The sequence below is a fragment of the Thermobia domestica genome, chromosome 13 (assembly GCF_964235325.1).
Source record: "Thermobia domestica chromosome 13, izTheDome1.hap1.1, whole genome shotgun sequence".
Lineage (NCBI taxonomy): Eukaryota > Metazoa > Arthropoda > Insecta > Zygentoma > Lepismatidae > Thermobia > Thermobia domestica.
This window is the reverse complement of record NC_137466.1, coordinates 94,500,701-94,523,988: the sequence shown is the minus strand read 5'-3', so window position 1 is coordinate 94,523,988 and position 23,288 is coordinate 94,500,701. Positions and strand designations below refer to the sequence as shown.

The 23,288-nt window shown below is 31.9% G+C and overlaps 1 protein-coding gene across 1 annotated transcript in view; it reads left to right on the top strand.

The window, feature by feature from the left end:
* LOC145669237 (uncharacterized) overlaps positions 1-23,288 on the top strand; it is a 138,951-nt gene that overhangs the window by 101,199 nt on the left and 14,464 nt on the right. Inside the window, exons 11-15 of the mRNA XM_081737561.1 lie at positions 2,475-2,597; positions 11,367-11,507; positions 16,566-16,706; positions 17,131-17,256; positions 20,044-20,193. Of these exons, the coding sequence (XP_081593687.1) occupies positions 2,475-2,597; positions 11,367-11,507; positions 16,566-16,706; positions 17,131-17,256; positions 20,044-20,193 (681 nt within the window). The remainder of the gene's footprint in view (positions 1-2,474; positions 2,598-11,366; positions 11,508-16,565; positions 16,707-17,130; positions 17,257-20,043; positions 20,194-23,288) is intronic.

The following is a 23,288-nucleotide window of genomic DNA, read 5'->3' as shown; positions in this document are numbered from 1 at the left end:
CATAAAAATAAAAAAGAGTTCGACCCGTTCAGTTATGCTTTCGGAGTAGATTCTTAGCTTGGCATTAAATTTTCGTGCCTTTTAATGTTGACAAAATTCAACCTTGTCAAAGATGTTAAACACTATGCCCTGTCACTGTAAATTTCTCCCATTTGTGATATTAAGGACCATAAATGGTATACCGATTTATTTAATCGTTTTAGGATATTACATTTTTCGCTGATTAAGTCGGACAATCTCATTTTAAACCTATTTATAATTCTGGTTGAATTTTGAGTTGGAGACGATATAGTATAAAGGTAAACAAGAAAATTCTGTTGCTTTTCACCCATCACCTTTGAACATCGATATGTCACCTAAGGCGTACCTGAAAGATCAAAAATAGTCCTCATCAGCATCGACGACCTTCGGCCAACGTTCTCGAAAGCCATGGATTCCATCACTTGGTGAGTCGTGAAGCGAAAAAGATATCAAGTGCATTTTGCACCTCTACTCTAGGGATTTGAACTGGTGTCCTATAAGGTGATTGTCCAAGGAACGGAACAGGTGTTAATCAGACGGTGCAATGTCCGGAGAGTATGGCGGATGCAATGTGTTTCCCATCCAGGGCGTAGAATGGGGTCCCGTGTCATCCTAGCCACTTGGGGCTTAGCATTGTCCTTTAACAGGAAGACCTCTTTGCGATTCAGAAGTGTTGGCACCAGAGTTTTGAATTTTTCTTTAGCACGGCTCAACTACTGCCAGTACACAGTTACATTGATACTCTGACGAGCTGGTAGCAGTTCCTGATGCTCGATGCCGCGAGCAGTAAACCAAACACACAGGAGAATCTCCTTCTATTGCAGTGTTGGCTTCGGCTGTTTTGGAACCGGTTCATGGGATGCTAACCAATAATGACGGCACCGTGGAACTTCGCAAAGGACCCACTTCTCATTACATGTCAACACCCTGTCCAGAAATGGCTCCTTCCTCACACTAGACAGCAAAGGAACACAGATGGCTGCTCGCGTTGCCTTCTCTCCCAGAGTCAAATCATGTGGGACCCATCGACTCAACTTGTAGGGCTTCCCAAATTGGAGGAGGTGCTGCCGAATGGTTTCTCCACTTACACTGTATTCTAATCCCAGTTCCTCACATGTCTGGCCACTATTCGCCACAATTGCTGCCTGAAGATCTTCATTTTGTACATGTGTTCGTCTTCCGGCACGTGATGCATCTTCGAGTGTTTCGTCACCGTCCTTAAACTTGTTTAACCACTGCTGCACTGTCCGTGTAGTCACGATACCCTCAGCAAAGACCTGGCATATCTTCCGCCCCGCTGCAGCGGCGTTTGACTCCAGTTTGAACTCGTACAGCATACACGCCCTTATGACGCTCTGTGGAGGTCCCATGTTCACTCTGTCCTTACGCGCGTTCATGGTGTAACTGAACTGCCACAACCAGGTAGTATGTTGGATATACCCACACCAACAACTTACCTTCGCCCTATCTCAATTCGCATTCAACTCACGGTGTGACGGCCAATGGAACACAGGTCTCCACAAAAAGCGACAGAACTCTCTTGGTTACCTTTATACAATCAAGAAATTTTGAAAGTGTTTTTTATTATTATTATTATTATTTCTTTTTCCTCTTACAAATTTTGAGAAATTCTGCGTCGTTTAATATAGATTGTAGCTTGCATCTCGTGTTTTCAAATTTGAGCAGGGTTGCTTTGGCTTGCAACCAGTAATGTAATTACTAAATTATGCTCTTGGGTACATACTTTAAAATTAAAATCGTATCTTGTACTCCCAACTTCCATTTGTGTTTAAATCATTATGCTCACAATATTTCGATCCTCTCTGGAATCATCCTGAAGCACAAACATGATGCTACCCGAAATCAATTTTTTGATTACATTATACATCTCTATAAAATGCGAAAACAGTAAAATCAGTAACAAGTCTTCAACGGTGTACTTCAGTAATTCTATTCAGAACTTCTGAGGTATTGCGCAAACAAATCTACTGCTTAGTTTCTGTAACTTCTTTTTGCCCACCGCTATAAGTTATTTAAACCTATTTACAAAGTAATGAAATAAATGTCACTTACCCTTTGTGCTCTCATAGTGCTGAAAAAGTCAATTTAGTTATTTTTTTATGTTTTAAGCAACTTATACAGTATTCATATTTGATCCTTACTCCTTTGTTACTATAATTAACAACTTTATTGTTGATTTTAATATTGACACTATTGATTTTTGTTTTAATTTTGTATTTTATTTTAATAGGTGTACTAATTATAATTCCTTTTCTATTGCCTTTGCGAAAACGTGTTCTCAAACTATGTACTCAAGGGCACAGTTTAATAATTAACTGATATTATGTTTCAAGTAGAATATTGCATTGTGTTTATCTTTATTTGTGTCTAAAAAAACATTATTCTTACAATATTTTAGGTTTGTTCTTAAACTTCTGTTTCTTATTTCTTAGGCCATGCTGAAAATACAAGCTGTAAAGCCAACTCAGATTGTAAATACAACGAGACTTGTATCGAAGGCATATGTTTGTGCCCAAATGTCTACACGTATGTTCCTGATAAAGGATGTCTTAAAGGTAAATTTTTGTGTATAATATACAAGAAATAAAATTCAAATTTACACTTTTATGGTATAAAACTATTTCGTAACTTTTATGATAGTCATAACATTGACTAAATATCTATTTATTAAAGATAGTAATATGGCAAATCATAAGTCAGAAAAATATAATATAAAAATTTAAGACGATTTTCTTCAACCTTTTAATTTTTTAAAAAACTGAAAAACTTTTAAATGCTTTTTAAAGCCAACTACGCACAAAATTTCCTTCTGAAGCTACCTTTTACTCATAGTACGATTTTTGAGATTAGTTAATGTATTAGTTAATATTAGATGAAATATAATATTATAAAATCCATAACTATACATTAGTAGAGTGGTACTGTAGAACAGATACCCAAAGAGGGGGAGTTGCGATCTACATCAAAACAGGATTAGAAACAAATATATGTAAAAATTTTACTTACCTCAACACCGAAAAAACTTTGAGTCCTGTATAATGGAGTTACCGAAACAAAAACTATTTATCATTTGTATTTACAGAACCCCAAATAGCAATATTAAGGTACTAGCACACAATTTAGATGAGATACTGAAAAAATTAACTACTCTAGGTAATAAAGTAGTAGTAGTGGGTGACCTGAATGTTAATTTTTTGTCAAGCGAAATCGATAAAAACGTACAGGTTCTTAGTGATTCATACAACTTAACGCCAGTAGTTAGGGAACCCACCAGAATAACACCGACAATAAAAAGAGCAATAGACCAAATGCTCCTAAACAAAGATGTTTTAGAATATTCCGTGAAAGTTTTCAATACCGGATTTTCCGAGCATGAAGCTCAAATTTTTACTATTCTAAATGTAATCAATAGCAATATTAACAGAATATCGAAAACTATCACTAAAAGAAATTTTAGCGCAGACAATGTGGTTTACTTCAACTATCTCTTAAGCGGTGAAACATGAGAGGATATCTACAAGCAAACTATTGTAGATAAAGCCTGAGAGTATTTCCTTAATATATATATAGTAATTATTTTAGTGCCGCATTCCTGACTACCACTCATAAAATTTACACACATAAGACAAAGTCGTGGATTGTCTTATGTGTGTAAATTTTTCGTGGATTGTCGTGGATAACTTCAGGAATAAAGAAATCCAGCAAAACAATTAGAGAGTTGACACAAAGAGTCAAACAAGAGTTATCGAACCCGGAACTTAATAGATATTACGCGAATTACAAGCGCATATATGGACGTGTAATAAAAATGGCTAAAATAATGGAATATGACAAACAAATTGAGCGTTCAAAAAATAAATCAAAAACACTTTGGAAAATAGTAAAAAGTGAAACAAATAGTAAAGCATCTTCTAGGGAGATAGGAAACATTTAATTGAATCATGTAGATACTAAAACAACTGACCCAGTATTAGTTGCTAATATTATGAACAACTATTTTACTGAAATCGGAAATAAATGTATAACGGGTACTAAATTCGAAATAAAATCTACGGAAGATAGGATACAAAAAACGATGTTCCTTCAGTCAGTAATACCTAACAAAGTTGCTCAAATAATTTCAAAGCAAAAAGACAAATGGTCCGTAGGTTTTGATAACATTCCAATGACAATAGTGAAGAAAAGTTCCGCTTATATAGAGGAACCTTTTACATATCTTATAATCTTTCCTTTTCATCAGGACAGTTTCCTCAAAAATTAAAATTAGCACGAATTAAGCCAATTCATAAACGAGATGATAGGTATAAGGTAGAAAACTATAGACCCATTGCCTTACTTTCGCCCTTCTCAAAAATCATCAAATCAACTATGCAAAAATGTATAGTAAGCTTTTTGGAAAAAATATAATATGATAGACATTGCTCAAAATGGTTTCCAAAGCAAAACGTCAACTGAGACGGCGATATTTAATTATCTCGATTATATTCGGGATGCACTAGACGACAGGAAAAAATGTACTGGTATTTTTCTTGACTTAACTAAGGCATTCGACCTTGTTTCGCATCAAATACTCCTCGAAAAACTAAACAATATCGGTGTAAGAGAAGTTGTAAATAAATGGTTCCAAAGCTATTTAGAAGATAGAAATCAAGCCGTAGAAATTTATTACACGGATCAGCGGGGTACAAGTTTCAAATATACCTCTGACATCAAACAATAAAATGCAGGGTGCCACAAGGCTCGATTTTAGGCCCTACTCTCTCTATAATTTTCATCAATGATCTTTCAGCTTACATAAAAACAGCCAAACCAACCATGTTTGCTGACGATACAAGTCTAGCCATTACTGAATACACTGACAGTAAAATGAAAGTTAGTATCGAACAAACAATAGAAGAATTAAACTCATGGCTTGAAAATAATAAATTAAAATTAAATACCGATAAAACTACAGTAATAAACTTTCATCACTCTCGAAATACAAATGTAAATAATCCAACTATATCTATTAAAAATAAATTTATAGATAACGTTAAAGCAACGAAATTTCTAATACTCTGGTTAAGTGATACACTAACGTGAGATAGGCACGTATCTGTACTCCAAAAGAAACTGTAAAGTGCACTATGCCTTAAAAAGTGTGAAAACATCATTTAACATATCAGCATTAAAAGTAATTTATCATAGTCAGTTTGAGAGTCTACTTACGTATGGAATAGTACACTGGGGAAACGCAGCAGAGAGTAAAACAATTTATAGGATTCAAAAAAGGGTACTGAGAATAATGAAAGGTACAAAATCAAGAGTATCATGCAAAAGAATATTCCGTGAGCTTAAAATTCCCCCACTGCCTTGCCTTTATATATTACGAACGACAATCTTTATAAGAAAATACCTGAAACCATCTCTTAAATGCAACAGTGATATTCGTACATACAATACCAGAAACAAAAGCGATTTTGCAATTCCCATTCATTATACAGCACTTTACCAAAAAGACCCAAAATATACAGGAATACTAATTTATAACAGTTTACCCATCAACATAAGAAACTTAAAATCTGATCACATTTTTAAACAAAACTAACAAAGTACCTATAAGAGCACTGCTTTTATACTGTCACGGAATTTTATGAACATGCTCAAGCTAGAAACTTGTAGTTGTATGAATCAATAGGAAGGTATTTATTTTATTATTACATGAGTAGTCATACTTATTTATATATTATTATAATCAAATGTCTTCAATACGTGTTTTCTAAATACTAAATGAAGATAGCATAATGTAAAGAAAAAACTACAGATTTTCGCACTATGAATAAAACCAGGTAGATGAATAGATAAGGTATGGTATTTCTATGTGTATATATATATCATGTAGTAAGACTAATGTGATGTATAAGGAACTATAGTAGTAGTTTATTATATAGACAATAATATAATTTGACATGTCCTATAGCGCATGTACAAATGTACAATACTGTGGTCTCCTGAACGCAAAATAAATAAATAAATAAATAAATAAATAAATGAATATCCTAATTCAGAGAAAGCAGAAAACTTTAAAAACACGAACGAACGAAAAAAAGACGAGGTTTTGTCTTAATCTTGTCTTTTTTGTGACTTGAGTTATACTTAAATACAGTATTACCTTGAAATCCGAAGTTAATCCGTTTTGGAACCTCGTTCGTTCAAGTCCAAGACCTTTTTCTTTTAGAATAATAGAAACAGAATTATAGTCTGCTCCCCGCTCCCACGAAATCGAATTTTCAACATGATTTTAACAGTACATAGACTGGATTTTAAGGTAAAATACTGTATAGTAAATAATAATGATATTTAAATAAAAAATATAAATTGCTAAAATTATAAATTTTTTTTTAAAAAAAACTATGTTTAAAAGGAATAAGGATGGCGTATATGGAAGCTGACGAAAGAAGAAGAGGAAAAATATTATTGGTGAAAGGCGTGTCACTTTTAATGATAATATCAGGGAAGTGCTGTCTGGCGGAAAAACACACAAACGAACTATCAACATGCTGGGCGTTCGGATTACGGAACCAAATTTACTAGAATTCCAAGTTGTGCGAATTCTCAGGCTTTCGGATTCTGGGAGGCAAAACCACATACTACTTTCAAACTTGAGCTGTGAACCAAACATAACCTTAGAATGAAATTTAGTGCGAAATTGGCTCAAAACATTAATAAATTTCGCTCGTAGCAAATAGGCTCTGTAGTGGACAAACACCGAATGCATAGGTTTACTCAGGTTTCTCTCATTTCTTTTCCCACTTTTTTCTACTAGCATTATTTCATTCATTCCCATCAACAGTGGTTCCCATACTTTCTTTTTTGACTGACTTCACACTTTACTGAACATCCGCGACATCGTGACACACTTGTTTCATTTTTAATTAATAATAAATTATAATTTAATTAATTTAAAATAAGTTTAATTAATAATAAATTAATATAAATTATAATTGTGTAAATTTACCTTTCTATAAAGTAGTAGTGGGTCTAGGCAGTATTGAGCATTGTTGCTGCCATTTTCGGCGTTGACTGGTACAGTCTGTCTCAAGATTGAATTTAACCAATTATTGAATGCTTCATGATTTTTAAATCCTAAAATTTAGTGACACGGTGCAATACACCAATGTGTCGCAATACACTGGTTGGTTGTCACCAACGTCTTCGTTTTTTGGCCTAAACGGCATAACCGTAGGTTGTAAAAGTAAAAGATTCACTTTGCTTCATTAATGACTTTTCCTTTTTCACATTTTTTTAATTGTCAAAGAAATTAAATGTTTGCTTTCTGTTTTAAAACGCAATTATGCAAAAAATAATGCATCTAATTATATAATATAATATATTTACTTGCAAAAGTTATATCATTATGTTTTTAAACGATAAAGATAAAAAAACTGAAATGTATATATTAATGATGAAATCTTTATAAGAACTTTTTTCTTTTATTTTTAATTGTGTCAGTTGATTAAAATTTAGTTTCAAGATTTACATTTGTAATATTGTATTGAAACTCGTTTGAGCTTACATTTATGTACAAGACATTTTCATTAATAAGAATGAGTGTTAATATTTTTAATTCCCATTTTATTTTTCTAAATAAAATTTTTAATATGCAGTATTTACTCGAATATAAGCGACCCCTTTTCTCGTAATGCATAATGCGTTTTTGAATAAAAAGTACACATCAATCAATAGTGACGAAAGAGAGGAAAAATGGTAAAATGAGTGATTTGAAGCAACGTCATTGTTAAATCGCAAAGTATTGCCATTATTCGATTTTTTTTGTGCGAAAATTATAAAATACATTGTAGAACGAAAACAATAAGAAAAACTTGAGAATTTTGACAATGTAACTTTGATTCTTTAATTTCGAGTTTTGACAATCTATTTTGATGGTTTAGTTTTTCATTTCATGGCATTGCATGTAAGTTCAAAGATAGTATTTTTGAGAATAGATAGAGGCGCTACCGGTAACTCTATCTGGAAAGATGCTTCTAACAAGTCATTCTTTCTGCTGGTTTAGTGGGTTGCGCACACGACTTTGGTGCATGTGATCCAGGATTCGATTCCTCATGAAAATGATTGAAATTGATGGTTCGAAATCTTCTCTCAACTATAAGCCCACACCTCATATAGCCTTGGCGCCAAAAAAGAGATGTTAAACTCCAATAGTTAAGCAAACAACTTTTAACAATTCACTGGTATTGCAGTCAATAGTAAGTCGTGGGTTTAGTAGCTGCGTTAATTTTTATAGAGATCTTATAACGGGTGCTTGCATTCATATAATAAAAGGGATTTTTAAAACAAATAAAGATTTTAAGGAGGACAGTTAAATTAGAAGAGTGTTATAAGATCTCTATTCGAGTAAATACGATATTCATTACTTAGATGATTATTTTCTTATCTTGTGTGAGTGATTTACTCAAAAGCAGGTTCTGGCCCACGCACTCTGACATAGCTACAAAGATTCATTAAGTCAGTACAGCAGTGATAAAATGGCAAATTTTTTTCCCTGATGTTCAGAAAGGTATATGAAAAACTGATAGTAAAGAAGCTGGAGTAGGGATAATAGCTGGGATAAGTTGAAAACTAAGATTTGGGAATTCATGTATGTAAAGCTGGAAATTATAGCTTTGTTACATACAAATATTGAGAGGGGAACATCATTTGATATACTCTGCAATACAACCAAATTAATAGTGCTGCCAACCAAAGATGAAGTTGCATATTTTCAAATGACATTACGTCAAGTTATTACATATTTCAAATCTACGTGTAAAACGAAAACTCATAGTTTCACACTTATTATACAATATTGGAAACTAAGGAAGCTACAGTATCACAAACATAGGAAAACAATAAAATTGTGGGGGTTTCTGGAACAGTAATAACGCACGTTATACGGATGGAGCAATGCTCATACAAAATACTATAGTGTCGAATACTAGGGTGATCATATGACTGTTTTCTTTTTCATTATCATACGCGTTTGTTATATACAAAAGTTGTTTATTTTTGTTACTTTGTGCCCACGTAAAATAATAATATGAATAATTTCCGGTTCCATTTCCATTGCTGCTGAAAATGCTATACAAAATTTTTAAATTGCGATGCAAATTTAAAATTGTTTCGAAAATTACTACGCAAGAAACAAAATCTAAAAAAAGGGGAAAAATATGATGTAGTTATCTACATATATCAAATCTATCTATCTATCCTTGTACCTATATATGGAACCCATGGCGACCAATGTAGATAGGTTTTACTGTACTGTCTATGATATAATTAGGAAATAGTACTTTTCTACCCGTTCAAACAATCTTCAATTAGTGTTTAGGCTAAGCATTATTTGAAAGGAAGCGAAGTATTATACAATAATATATATAAACATCTGAAAAAAAAAACGTGAAAAACTTCACAGAAAAAGAAAACAAATCTTTCACAACATTAGTCCTGTCTCGTTTACTTTACGCATCCAATCTGAAATTATGCCTGTCTGCAGCTTCTTCTTCTCTGATTATTATCACTCTGTTTCTCTCGTTGTCTAACTGCTTTCGTGTGATTTCTTCTTCCTGTACTGTTGTAAGTCGTTGAGTATAGCATGAAGCTTCGTTTCCTCGCTGGTATTATGTGGTTTATGGTGAAATTATACGTTGGTAAGAATGGAAAATATTTTACGACGTATAACAATGAAACATTAATAATATTTAAATGTTACAATGAATCCACTTCTAACATCCGTGAAATATTGTGTTGTTAGTATGAATTTTGAGTCCTCACTATCAACATTAGTAAACATATTTAAATCTAAGTGACATGAAAGAGACGTAGGCGCTAACTATATTCAAAAGTTAAAGTCAATCTGTTCAGCCATTCGTCCGTGAAGCAGCCACAAACAAGATTACTTTATTTTTATTAGTATAGAGGAACACAGTACAATAGAGGACTAAAATCAAAGTTCACATTTTGCAGACATGAAAATAAAGATAACTATTTAAGATAAATAAAGATAGATAAATTTGGATGTAATGCATTAATTCATTTTTTACCTAGCAGTGTTATTCATTTCAAAGACTGAAGTGTTTCACACTATATAAGATTATACTCTAATATTTTCTTTTATTAAGCCTTCTCATCTAAATACTTTCCGGTCTATTGGTACTCTTTCCCCAGCAAATCAATTTTTGTATATATCTCCATCAAAATGTAGCATCTTTACTATTAAGTTCACGAGATAATCTATATACTTCATTACCAAGAGAAATCATCATTAGTCATCTACCCACATATTACTCTGTAATCTAATACAGTTGTTCTTAAACTTCATGATTTCGAGGATTCCTTTGATACAATGTGCATTTTGCAGGACTTCTAAATATCTGTTTAGGAAGAGGTAAGAAATATTTTCATGTATACGAATTATTTATTTTTCACTACACAAATTGCTACCATTTCACGGTTAGTGCTTATATTACAAAGATTGCAAAACCACCTTCATTAATATATATATATATATACAGTATGGCGCTAAATTCGTTGTACGAAAGCAGAGGAGTGATTCCTAAGAGTAAAACAAACAAAAAAGTTCCAATAAACAAAGGGCGAAAACCCCATCGTTTACGTGTTATAGGCTGCCGAAATCATGAAAAAATGAATTTTAAAGGTTCATAGCTCCAAAACTATGGGACCTACCTAGGTCGGGTCAAGACTTCACTTATGAACTAGTATGTGCCCTATCCAAAAATGCGTGTTTCAGAATCCTGAGGTGATCCACAACAATTTTTATAGAGGGAGTTTGACTACGGGCCTATGATATAAAGTACTCTCCAACTACCTCCATAAAAATTGTTGCGCGAATACCTTAGGATTCTAAAACATGTATTTTTGGATAGAGCACATACTAGTTTCTAAGTGAAGTCTTAACCCGACTACAGTAGGTCCCATAGTTTCGGAACTATAGACTTTTAGAATTCATTTTCTCATGTTTTCGGCAGCCTATAACACGTAAACGATGGGGTTTTTGCCCTATGTTTATAGGAACTTTTTTGTTTGTTTAACTCTCAGGAATCACTCCTCTGCTTTTGTACAACGAATTTAGCGCCATACTGTATATTATATACACATATATAATATACAGTATATATATATATGTACAAAGTTATATGAACAACTTGATAATTATACTTGCCTTTTTATATAATGAAGTCACATAAAATTTAGTTTGACTTGCAGACCTGCAAGGGTTTCCACAATACAGCTTAAAAATAGCTGATTTGACATTTCCCTCCTTGCAGTTGCAACCGTTGAAAATGCAGCATGTGAAGACGACGCTCAATGCACTACTTACTTACTTGAGGGAGCATACTGCAATAGCGGAAAATGTCAGTGCTCATCAGGATATCATTTTGCAAGTTACAGATGTTGGAAAAATAAAGGTTTGTTTCTGTTCACTATTTTCGATTTGGAAATTAATATTTCAGTTTTTAAAATCCTTATTGAGGTAAATATAATTGAACTAAGCACTACCATTGAATAAATATGTATATTATTAAACTATGTTACAGTTTCGGAATTTGGAATTTTATTTATCTCCATATTTTTGTGTGTACTACGTATAATACTGGGATATAGCTTTGTGTGAATAGAGATGTTGCTTGATCATTTGTTAAAATGATCATTAATTACTATCTTAAATGATGCTAACCTATTATATTTTCTTAAGGTTAATTATAATATAATAATATTTTTCTTACCTTTAAAGGGGATGTATGAGTATGATGTATTTAAAATCTTTCTCTTCAATAGAAGTGGGAATAGCCCTATACTAATATTTCTTTTTCAGCTGAGAGAACCCAAATGAATGAAACATGTACGTATACTACATATATACTAGTATGGTTATAGTTATTGACAGGTGCAACTAAGATACATAATCTACTTTAGTCCTCCATTTGTTTTAAAAAGCACACTATATATCGTAGGAGTTTAACTGAATTCATCCAATCTGAATCTAACCTAGTACGATGGTAGACCTGACTTTCTATACAAGTTTATGAAAATATTATGGTATGCAGGTCTTTGGTTTCAGAGTTATGAGCCATCAAAGTGAGAGTTTTGGCTTAGTCAAACTCCCACATGGAAAAAAATAATCTATAATTGCTATTTACAATAAAAGTACATGCAATAAACCTGCATTAACTTCAGGCACAACAAAGTTAAAAAAAAAAAAAAAAAAAGTTGATTAGCAATGTTGTAAATCGATTGTGCACTTATAATAAAAGTTTGCTAAGAAACTTAATGGAGGACAAAATTATTCACAATAGTGAAATTTAGTTCTGTACCCTCTTTATTTTCTATAGATTCTCAGTTGTTATCGTATTCCTGCTTCCAGTAGTGAAGAGTGAGGCATTCTTCAAAGTCCTCTTATTTTTCCATGCATGTGAATTGTAAGATCAGTATCATGATACCGTACTCACATAACTGAAATTATTATTGTGGAAAATTGACTAAAATTTTCTCTTCTCGCAGTTCTCTTTGTCATTACTACAACTCCTGATTTATATGAAAAACCTGCCCCATTGTTATCTTTTTCGATCTCCTTACAAGCAAGAACAGTTTTCACATAGTGGCTTGACGTTTATGAGAAATTGGAAGTTATACTGAAGTAATACTTACTACATTTTCCGCAGAGTGCATATCCAGAAACCTGGGCGACTAATACAATTTCACGTTTTCAGGTTACTTTGGAAACTATTCTCCAGTATATCATTGCCGATCTATAAAGATGAATAAAATTACTTAGATAACAAAAATAGATATAGACGAACTACAAGTACAGAGACACCTCAGGATTAGGCTAAGGGTTGCTTCCAGTGAATTTCTAGTATCTCAATAGAATACAGATCATATAATCATATATGACTGAACTTTTCCTTGTTGGTAAAAAATAAATAAATAAATAAATAAAAATAAAAAATAAAAAATATCGATAAATGAATATAATCTGTGCTTTATTCTGAGCCAGTCATTGCTTTAAAATCACACGAATCTAGATTCGTCTCGTTCAAAGTCTCCACGTCTCTAAAACTGAGTATTGTATGCACCTGAGAATCTCTAGTGCTCTGCCAGCAATCAAATGCCAATTTTCATTATGAACTGCTTTCTATTTATTTACTAGCATATGATGTAGGAAAGCATAGGATAGGATCTATGAAATGAGGCAATGAGGCGTTATTATTCTATTATCACCGCGATGAGGGAAATTTGCGTTCAATTTTCGCTGGTAGTTTTTTTTTTTTTTTTTTAACCCAGAATAATGGGGAAAATAATTACAATCTCAAGTTTGGCTTCACAATGACTTAATATTTAGGAAAAAGAACAAAACAATATAGATGTTTATTACTGCGTAATTCGAATACCTTTCAAATCCCAATTATAGTCATACAATGTCAAGACATCGAAATAACGTCAATATCTTTTTAAAGTCTTTATTCATTGTAAAGCAGAATTTTGATATTGTTTACCTGTTCTTTCTTTACGCTTGTAAAGAAATAGCAAATGTACAGACAAATTTATTCAAGATATAACTGCATTTCTCTCATATTTCTGTACTAAAAAGGGGTGTTAGTACAATAAGTAAATAAATAAATATAACAAAAAGTAAACAAAAATACTACCATTCATATGTTATGAAATGTGGCAACTGAGCGCAGTATTCACATGTTAGAATGACTTTTAAGCATATGATTATACTTTATACACTTTGTGTTAGTATTAATAAGATGCACATGCTTAGATGTATAGTCGTCTGAGCTGAAAGGAGATGGACTATTTATGGTTATTCAAATGGTATCATTGTATGCTACGAAACTTGGATCTGTTTATACAAATCTGACGTATTTTAATTCTTACTTTAAAAATTCAAAAATATATTAGGTGCGAATATTTGAAAAACTCTTGATGGTTCATTAACGTCGGAAGTGGTAGTAGATTTCTACCACTTCCGGTTTTAGTAGAGAGATTAGAGTAATGATTATATTTATTCTTCGAGATCTTAATTGATTTGAGGAAAACTGCTTCTCACTATCTCTTATCACTCTTGATCTGTGTAGATCAATATTGAAACCGGAAGTTGTTATGAATTTCTATCATTTTCAATTTGAGTAGAGTGCTAAGGATGGAGATTAAACGCATTCTTGGAATGCTTAATCGATGATAAGAAATCCCTTATTGAAGCCCAACACCAGTTTTGCTCTATAGGTGATCAACGTTAAAGCCAGAAAGGGTTGATTTCTACCACTTCCGGTTTAATATAATTTCCATTAATAGATTCAGTTCTTGAGTTTTAACCCTCTACATCTTTGTCAAAATTGATGGTGATTCATTAAGTACTTCTTGAGACTTTTTATTTTTTTTTTTTTATTTTTCGGACGGAGAGATGGATACACGGACAGAGACAGGCTGAATAGCATAAACCAAGAAGTGTTGGTAAAACAAAATCTTTAAAAGCCAATTTAGTAGGAAAGAGAACAGAAAGGTATATGCGTCTTTCATTATTCAAAAGCCTGAACCAGTCCAGGATGTTTCATGCAGTGGTGTACACTGATAACGGCTTGAGCAACCATGCTTTTATTATTATTATTATTATTATTATTATTATTATTATTATTATTATTATTATTATTATTATTATTATTATTATTATTATTATTATATTAATAATAATACACAAAGAAGCGAAACACTGAAAAATAGTGGTTGGGATATTTTTGTTGAACTTTTAGCTTTCAGAATAAGACCATCAATGTTTTCCGCTGTAGACCCTAATTGAAGTTCCACAATACCTCTGAAATTATCTAGTTAGCGATTTTTTTTTATATATCAATATGACTTCCTCAAGAGCCGACTTGGTTGTTGATGTTGTACCATGCAATCAGTAGCTATTTCAAATTTCCCTTGAAGAGACTTTCAATACACTGAGAATGAAAGTAGTATTGTAAAGATACTGATAACTCACGTTGAGCACGATCGAAGAAATGCACTGGAAGGAATTTCGTTGCTTCCGGGAATATGGCCCTCGTTCAAGCCACGTCCTGAAATATTCATTGCAGACATTTCCTAGTTCTCAAACAAATCAGCTTTAGTTTGGCCTTCATCACTTTACAACACAAAAGATTCTGATGTTGTTATTTACCTTAAATCCAGTTATTGCAATAATCTTTAGGCTACCAAACAAACATTTTATAATCATTCCGCTCTGCAACGAAAATGCTCGCAAATAATAATAATAATAATAATAATAATAATAATAATAATAATAATAATAATAATAATAATAATAATAATAATAATAATAATAATACTTGTCTTCGTAGTGTTTCATTTTTTTTACTAGATGTCACTCCAACAAGATCACTTACACCCAAGGAAACCAATAAGTTAATCGGCAGCTGGACATGTCTGCCAACTCTGGACGGAAAAACCGCGAATATGTAAAAGTTATACGATTTTTGCTGTTGACATTAGGCAATGGTTTCTACAGTGTTGTCATGTTGTGAGTCTCTAAGAAAGTGAAACGTATTGCGTACAAAACTAATAACGACCATATCTTAGTATGTATTCACATTTGCGAAAAATTTTCAGAAAAAATTAAAATATAATAAACTGTAAACTTTTTAATATTAATGAGTTTATTGTGTTATATTACTTTCTCCTATACTATTCTAGGTCTGCCGCCGGTAGGCCACAAAATACATTATTGGTTTCACGTATAGAAACTTAAAAATATGCTCCCATTCTTCATAGGCATACTGGTGGTGTGGAGGTGAAGTTAAAAGACTTAAGCACATATAAAAGATGGTGTGAATAACAGTGTGCTACGGCTGCCTTCACACCTGAAATTTCTTCAGGTATCTATTTGACAGAAGATAACACTTGACCGAAATGATCGCATTTGATGAATGCGGAAGAAAAGAATCAAATCCACCTTTACCTGGGATCGAACTCGAGCAATCCGGTTGATAGTCAGATACGTTACCGTTCATGTCACTGTGACTCTTGCGTAAGATACATTCAAATTTTGGATAGTAGTTTCAAAATGCTATGCTATTCTTCAAATCTTGAGACATACAGGTGAATTGTAGTAGAACCTCCCCTTCTTTGCAAGTCAGTTTACAATTATTTGGTAATGTTAAATTCTGCCTCTGATAGCTGTGAAGGCCAGAAAAAGAAATATAATTGCTCAAGCTATAATTTGATTTTCAGTGTCGTGAATGTGGGAGATACCAAGCATATTGATGTAGAGTAATGTTACCCAAGTCAGAAAGATTTGCTCCCATTATTTATGTTATTTTGAAAATATTACTTCGCAAATATGGACGTTAAATTGCTGAGATGAAATTTTCTCACGAAAGTCTCTTTAGATTGGCATATTAATGACTCTGATACTAATTACATCCATCTTTACTTTATATATTCATTTACTTTATTTTCAGGCATTGGAGAAAAGTGCGATAATGAAAACGAGTGCTATGTGGGTGGGACTCTTGATACTTCAAAATGCAGTGAAACTGGAGTTTGTGAGTGTGAGAAGGAATATAAAAATGAAAACAATATTTGTGAAAAGAAATTTGTAGGTCAGTTTGTAAGCTTTTTACTTCTTTTATTTATTTATCTTCATAATGCAATAAGTTTAGAAATATTTTATTAGTTTCAAAAGCGATTTTCCTTTCTAAAGTTTTTTTTATACTTTTTTAAACTCAAAATTAATTATTATTTGTCAGTAAACTTCTTAATAATGCTTATCATACTGTAAATAAAAATATTGGCAAAAATAATTCCACTTGACATGCACTGGAAACAATAAGTATGTGCTTTCCAAAATATCTTCCTGTGTATGTATGCATTCTTAAAATAAGCCAGAAATATTATTGAATTTTATACTATGTTTTATGTGTTAAACAAGTTTTTACATTAATTGACGCATAAGAGTGTTTTCTCTTATTTGATAACGAATAACGTATTACTGTATTCATAACATTCTCTGTTTGTTTTTTTCAGAACTAGGAATGGATTGCGTAAATGATGAAGACTGTGTGATTGATAATTTTATATGTTCTGCGAATAAAAATTGCACTTGTGCCTTTGGTTACACGTTTTCGATTGACAAAATCGAATGTCTTCCATGTAAGTACAAGCAGTGGATACGATTACTCAACACTGACACATCAAACTTAAGAAGCTAAAAGAAAGGCTGGGATGATTTAAGAAAGTACTGAAAAAAGTACCTTTTTAAGAAAATACTGAAAAAAGTAAAGAAGCATCTTCCGATCTAATAGCATTGTCAAACAATCATAAATCGAAGTAATTGAACTAGGCAGAACTTTGAAAAATTAACAGTATTTCTAGTGCGTGTGTTTAGATTAGAATATTCTTTGAGCGTTTTTTTTCCATTGTGACTTTCGATCTCCGTCTATGAGAAAGATATAACTTCAGGATTTACTTGTATTAAAGTAGCCGTGGTACTTCCTCTATTCTAAATTTTCCTTTCCCTGTCTTTTTATTTAATCTTCTCTTTAGAGTACGGAGAAAATTATCCTTTCGTTTTAATCTACGAGGAAAAATATTTTAACTGTTGCATAATAATACCAATATTCCTTAACTTTTATTATATTCTCTGCATTAAAGCTACATCTAATATTTCCTGTTCATAATTCAGTAGATTACCATACGATTCAAAAGGGATTCATTTGAAATATAAGTAAACTGACCCTCACTCTCAATCAAAGAGGGAACACGCTTTAAAAACGTTTATTTTCAATTTTGTTTTATGGTGTCAATTTGAACGATCTTGGATAATTTGATACTTACGGTAAACAAGATAATTTGATATAGATACACATAAGGTAATGGTAAAATTTTTTGTCCATTAAAGATGGGTTTGCAAGAAGACTTTGGTGACAATCCAAACACAACCTTTAGTTAGTGCTTTCTTTTGTAAGCGAAACGTGTTAATACCTTCAGTAGAATAACCCCCAAAAATAATACTGTAACTTATTAAAGAATGGAATTTTGCATAGTACACTGAAACTAAAGCCTGTGTTGTGACATTACCTCTTAGTCTACGAGGACCGAAACAAATACTACTTTGTTTTTTGTTGAGTTGAGAAATATGCTCATTCCAAATTAGTTTCGAACTAATTGTGACATCAAGAAATTTAGTTGAAATAGGAAAGTCGACTTTTTTGTTATTTACCATTACATAAGGAATAAATTTATTTTGAAGAGGATAATAAAAATTTAGCAAGGAAGTTTTATCATTGTTTAAAAATAATTTATTGCTACTTAACCAGTTACTTAATCGTGAAAATGCAGTGTTTAGATTATATTCAGTATCATGTCGTGAGTTACATGTAATAATAACATTGGTGCTATCAGCAAATAAAACACATTTATTAGGCAATATTTGTTGTGTCACTTTCATATTTCTTACTCTGGAATATAAAAATATAAATATAAATAAAAGTTGTCAATATAAAAGGAACTTCACAGCTCCTTCATAAATTATGAAGAAAAGGAAGAAAAACGGATAATTATTGCATACTGAAAAATACGTTTATAAAGAACTTCATCACAAATACAACTGCTACGTCGCCTGCGTCAGGTGTGTTGCCTATCTGTAATTCTAACAGTTTCTTGTTTAGTTTTACCATCATTTTTCTTTCTTAACTTCATGTTTCGTTTTCACGGTATCAAAATGAAACGAAAATTGTCACTACAAAATAGTTATATTTTATCAATGAGTATATTAATGAGATAATCGCAATAAAAGAACATATTAGAGATTCCTGCAATCAGGACTTTTCAAGCTTGTAAGAAAATCGAGAGCTTAGTAAATTAAGTAAGTTTTTTTTAAAAAAATGAACTTAAAGTCCCTCAAATGTATATTAATATACAAGAATCCGAAGTTGATCCCTACTGGAACACTTAATAATAGAGACTTTTTCGTTAACTCAACGCTATAATCAAAACGGTGCACTCTGAAAACAAACAAGATATTTGTTATATTAGAGCTTGACATCTTCCCACATATATTTATTTATTTTATACATTAGATGTATTTGAAGTACGATAAGTCATATTAGGCACAAAATGCCTGTCATCCTTTACAATATTATATTTTATTATGCTTTTGTAATGTAAGTAGTTTTATCATTTTTGTTATGTTAACTCACTTATTCAACTTAAATATTTTCAAAACATGAAACCTGAACACAATCTAAGAAGATCAACAGTAATTTCTATTAAAGATAAAATTGTGAGAAGCGAATGCATATATATATATATATATATATTAAAAAAAATTGAAGTTCATTCGAATGCCTTCTTGCACAATTTTACCTGTGTAGATGATTAATAGCCTGAAGGATCTAAAATATTTCATCTTCAGCTGTTCTTTTCACTAATGCTAATCACGAAGAAAACTGAAAGATCCTGATTACTGTACTCCGTTATTTGTCAAAAGTTTTGGTGTTATAGATGATTCAGTAAACAAGCATACCATCTTCTAACGAGGTAAACTTCTAATTCTAAGGAAAGAGGGGGGAAAAGTTATTTGTCATAAACACAACGTTGGCCATTACAAAAACTCAAGAATTCTATTTTGATCAAAAAAAAAAAAAAAAAAAAAAATTGCCAGAAACTTCGATAGTTAACTATAAAGTTTGGCTAAAACAGAATCCAAAGTTTTGAATGAAAGTATTTATAAACATATATAAAAATGCTCGTGTTTTTGGGAACATGAGAGCTTACTTTTCGTGCTAGTTATTTGGAGATAATATTTACCTAGACTTTTTGAAATTAAATCCGAAAATTTGAAACAACATGTTGAGGAGAGTGGTTATAAAGATAGTGGTAGTCATTCATATCATTATTTATATACAGTATATATATATATTTGTTTATTTATTTCAGTGGCTCAATCAATTCACGTAAGCGGTTCTTGCGAGGTTGATGAGCAATGTTCCATGTTTGGAGAGAATGCTTATTGTTCTACTGGTGCTTGTGAATGTAAGGCTGGTACTTATTTTGTAGACGAATGGAAGCTTTGCTGGCCATTTGTACGTAAGTAGTTATAAATTTGAACTTCACAAATACTCTATAATCTAAATCAATAAGAGACGCCAGAATTATGCAAATTTTATTTGTGCAGTCTTTGAGAATGTTTGGCCCTTATCATGCCATGTTATGGGAAATTAATTACATTTATTTTCTGAAATAACGAAATTTTTCATATCCTCTATGCTCTCAGGCCCATATCTGATAAATTGTTTTAAATGATGTGGTCTAAATGCAGATATTTATTGTGGTTGAAGTCATGTAAGTCCCATACTAAGAAACTGGAATCAGCAAAAAATAGATCTTTTAGTTTCATATACTATAGAAGATACCATACATTACTCATATATTACTAACTATTAATACAATTTATTTTTTTTTATTTACATCTTCTTCATTTTAAAATATATTGCTTGAATTTATTAGTTTACTGCATAAGTTTTAAACTGAGGAACAAAAGTTGTAAATGGAATCTTCGTAGTACCCAATTTTCAACTTACAGTTAGAACTAAATTTTTATTTTTATACGGCAGGGGTGATTAACCTTTTCTTGGCTTGAGGGTTACTTCTCATTTCAGAAATCACTTGCGGTCTACTCACCTTAATATAGACTCTATATTAAGATAAGTAATATGTATTAGTCTAATGACATGTTTCCGGGCACTCTTGAAAATAAATTAACTTTATTCATATTCCAAAACGAAAATATTTTTGAATATCATATTTATATTAAATGTTTTCATAGTTATTTCAATTCCACTAGATAAAGCAATTTTAACGATGTTCTGGTATCCCTTCAAATAGCAGGTTGATTACCATGAGATCCAAAAATAGGTCAAATACCCCTCTTCTGAAGCCATGATACTCAGTTTTTGGTCTCATCACAACTGATTGGGGTTGTAATACTCTTATCGGTTTCATTTGATATTATTGTAAACGTGTGTAAAATCAGTTATTTAGGCTTCTGAATGTTGCCATTCACTTGTTTCCTGGCCTCACAAAGCAGTAGTTATTCATACTTCGTAGAAATGGCTTGACCTGGCTATAATTAATTTATTGGTTTATATCTGTGCACATTATTTATATTTTAGTAGCTGTGTTATTGTACAGCATATTAATCGTCAGGTTTCATGAATTTGTCGATTAAGTTTAAATATTTCCACATTTTTACATTTTCACAGAAGGAGAAAAGAAGAAAGTGTATGAACAATTTGTAGTGGTCAAAGTTCTAAGTTCTATATCTTGACGTATACAAGATGGACGAGCAAGAAGCAAAAGCACTTCTTGCAATATTGGATCTTAAGGCTTGGCGTTGTAAATTTGATTCACTCGACCACAATACTCAAGTGCGAGTCTTAAATTTAAATTGACGTTTCCTTTTTCAAAATTTTCTTTTGCTTGAGTGACCTGATGACTATTTTCAACCATATGTGGCCCCACTATGATGCACATATATTTTGTGCACGGTGGTCAGTCTATTAAGTAACTACGTTTTTATAACAATCATTTCGAAAATCCTGAATTAAATATTGAATCCTGTTTATAGAATATTCCTTAAAAATTGAGAACGATTACAGTAATACCCAGACTTACATGAACTTGAAGTTACACGGTTCTTGATTTTTCGCTTGGCAACAGCACCCGCTAATTTTTGGTTTGACAACAATTCTGGACGCTATCTTCAATATGTCTCCTGAAGTGGAAGGCATTGGACGCGTTTCGCGTGTATTCTACATGCACGATTACGATTCTGAGATCGACCAAGGTTTCGTTATATATTAAAGAAAAAAAACTTTGTTCTCCAAACGTAGTAAATCTTATCTAAACTCATACAAATGTAAGAGCAAGTTTGACTGTTCTCCAAACGTAGTAAATCTTATCTAAACTCATACAAATGTAAGAGCAAGTTTGACACAGAGTCTCAGCTCAATTGAAAAAGGCTAAAAAGAATTTAGAACCATAGTCTCCAACAAAGAATGCGTTATAGGAAGGAATAATAATAATAATAATAATAATAATAATAATAATAATAATAATAATAATAATAATAATAATCATAATAATAATAATAATAATAATAAACCTTCTGGATTTTTCCAGCAGAAATGATTTTCACTATATATTAGGGTCCTCAGTTTAAATATTAATTTATGAAATATACACGTAATGGTTACATCGGTTTAGAAAAAAAAAATCGACTTTGTTTTCAATCTGGAGTAAACTATTTTTATTTCTAAGATTAAGAAGAAAATTCAAAACTCCACTGGAGGCTCAAATAATAATAATAATAATATTTGAAATGTAAAATTTGGTTATGAAACGGTGAATGGTGTGGCATCTAGTCTTGTGTACATATCTTGGAATGTTTCGGCATATAGGGACCATGGGACGTCCGTCACAAGATTTATCTACTATTTTCGCTCAAAAAAAAGCGCTTTCGCTAAATGTTCATCAGAAGGTAGAGAACGAAGCAGGACGAACAGCATATAATGGAATAGTCTCATAATAGTGAAAATATTATCACATTTTTGGCAGGTTGAAAGTAGAGAGAGTCTGGTGAAGAATAATAATACTAGCAGAACTATCCATTTCAGAGATAACACACAGTTTCTACCATTCAAATAGATATGATTTGTTGAACCTTACTTTCATTCTTAAATTCACCCCTGAGAAGCTTCAGATGTTAATGAAATTTTAACTCTTCCTACAATCTGCATAAACACTCACCAATTCTTTGACAGTACCCAAATTTCCCATTATGGTTCCCATCCCAAAGCACAGAAACCATCACAAAGGTACATTCGACTACACTTTCCGCTTACGTATCTTCAAAATTCTTCTTACAAACTCTTCTATGTCCCTCAAACAGATATATATACAAGGTAGACAATTTATCTGGAACATCCGTGATAACGGAGAAACCAAAAGATGGAGAAAAGCGAAACTTAGAACGAAGCAACTATAAGAAGAGTAACATCGTTTTACGTAATAAGCAACACCACCCAGTGGACAGTGTTGCCATCCCAGTATAAAGTTATATTTTTTCAAAAGCACTACGTCAGATTATTACCTATTTCAAATCGGCATGTTAAACGAAAACT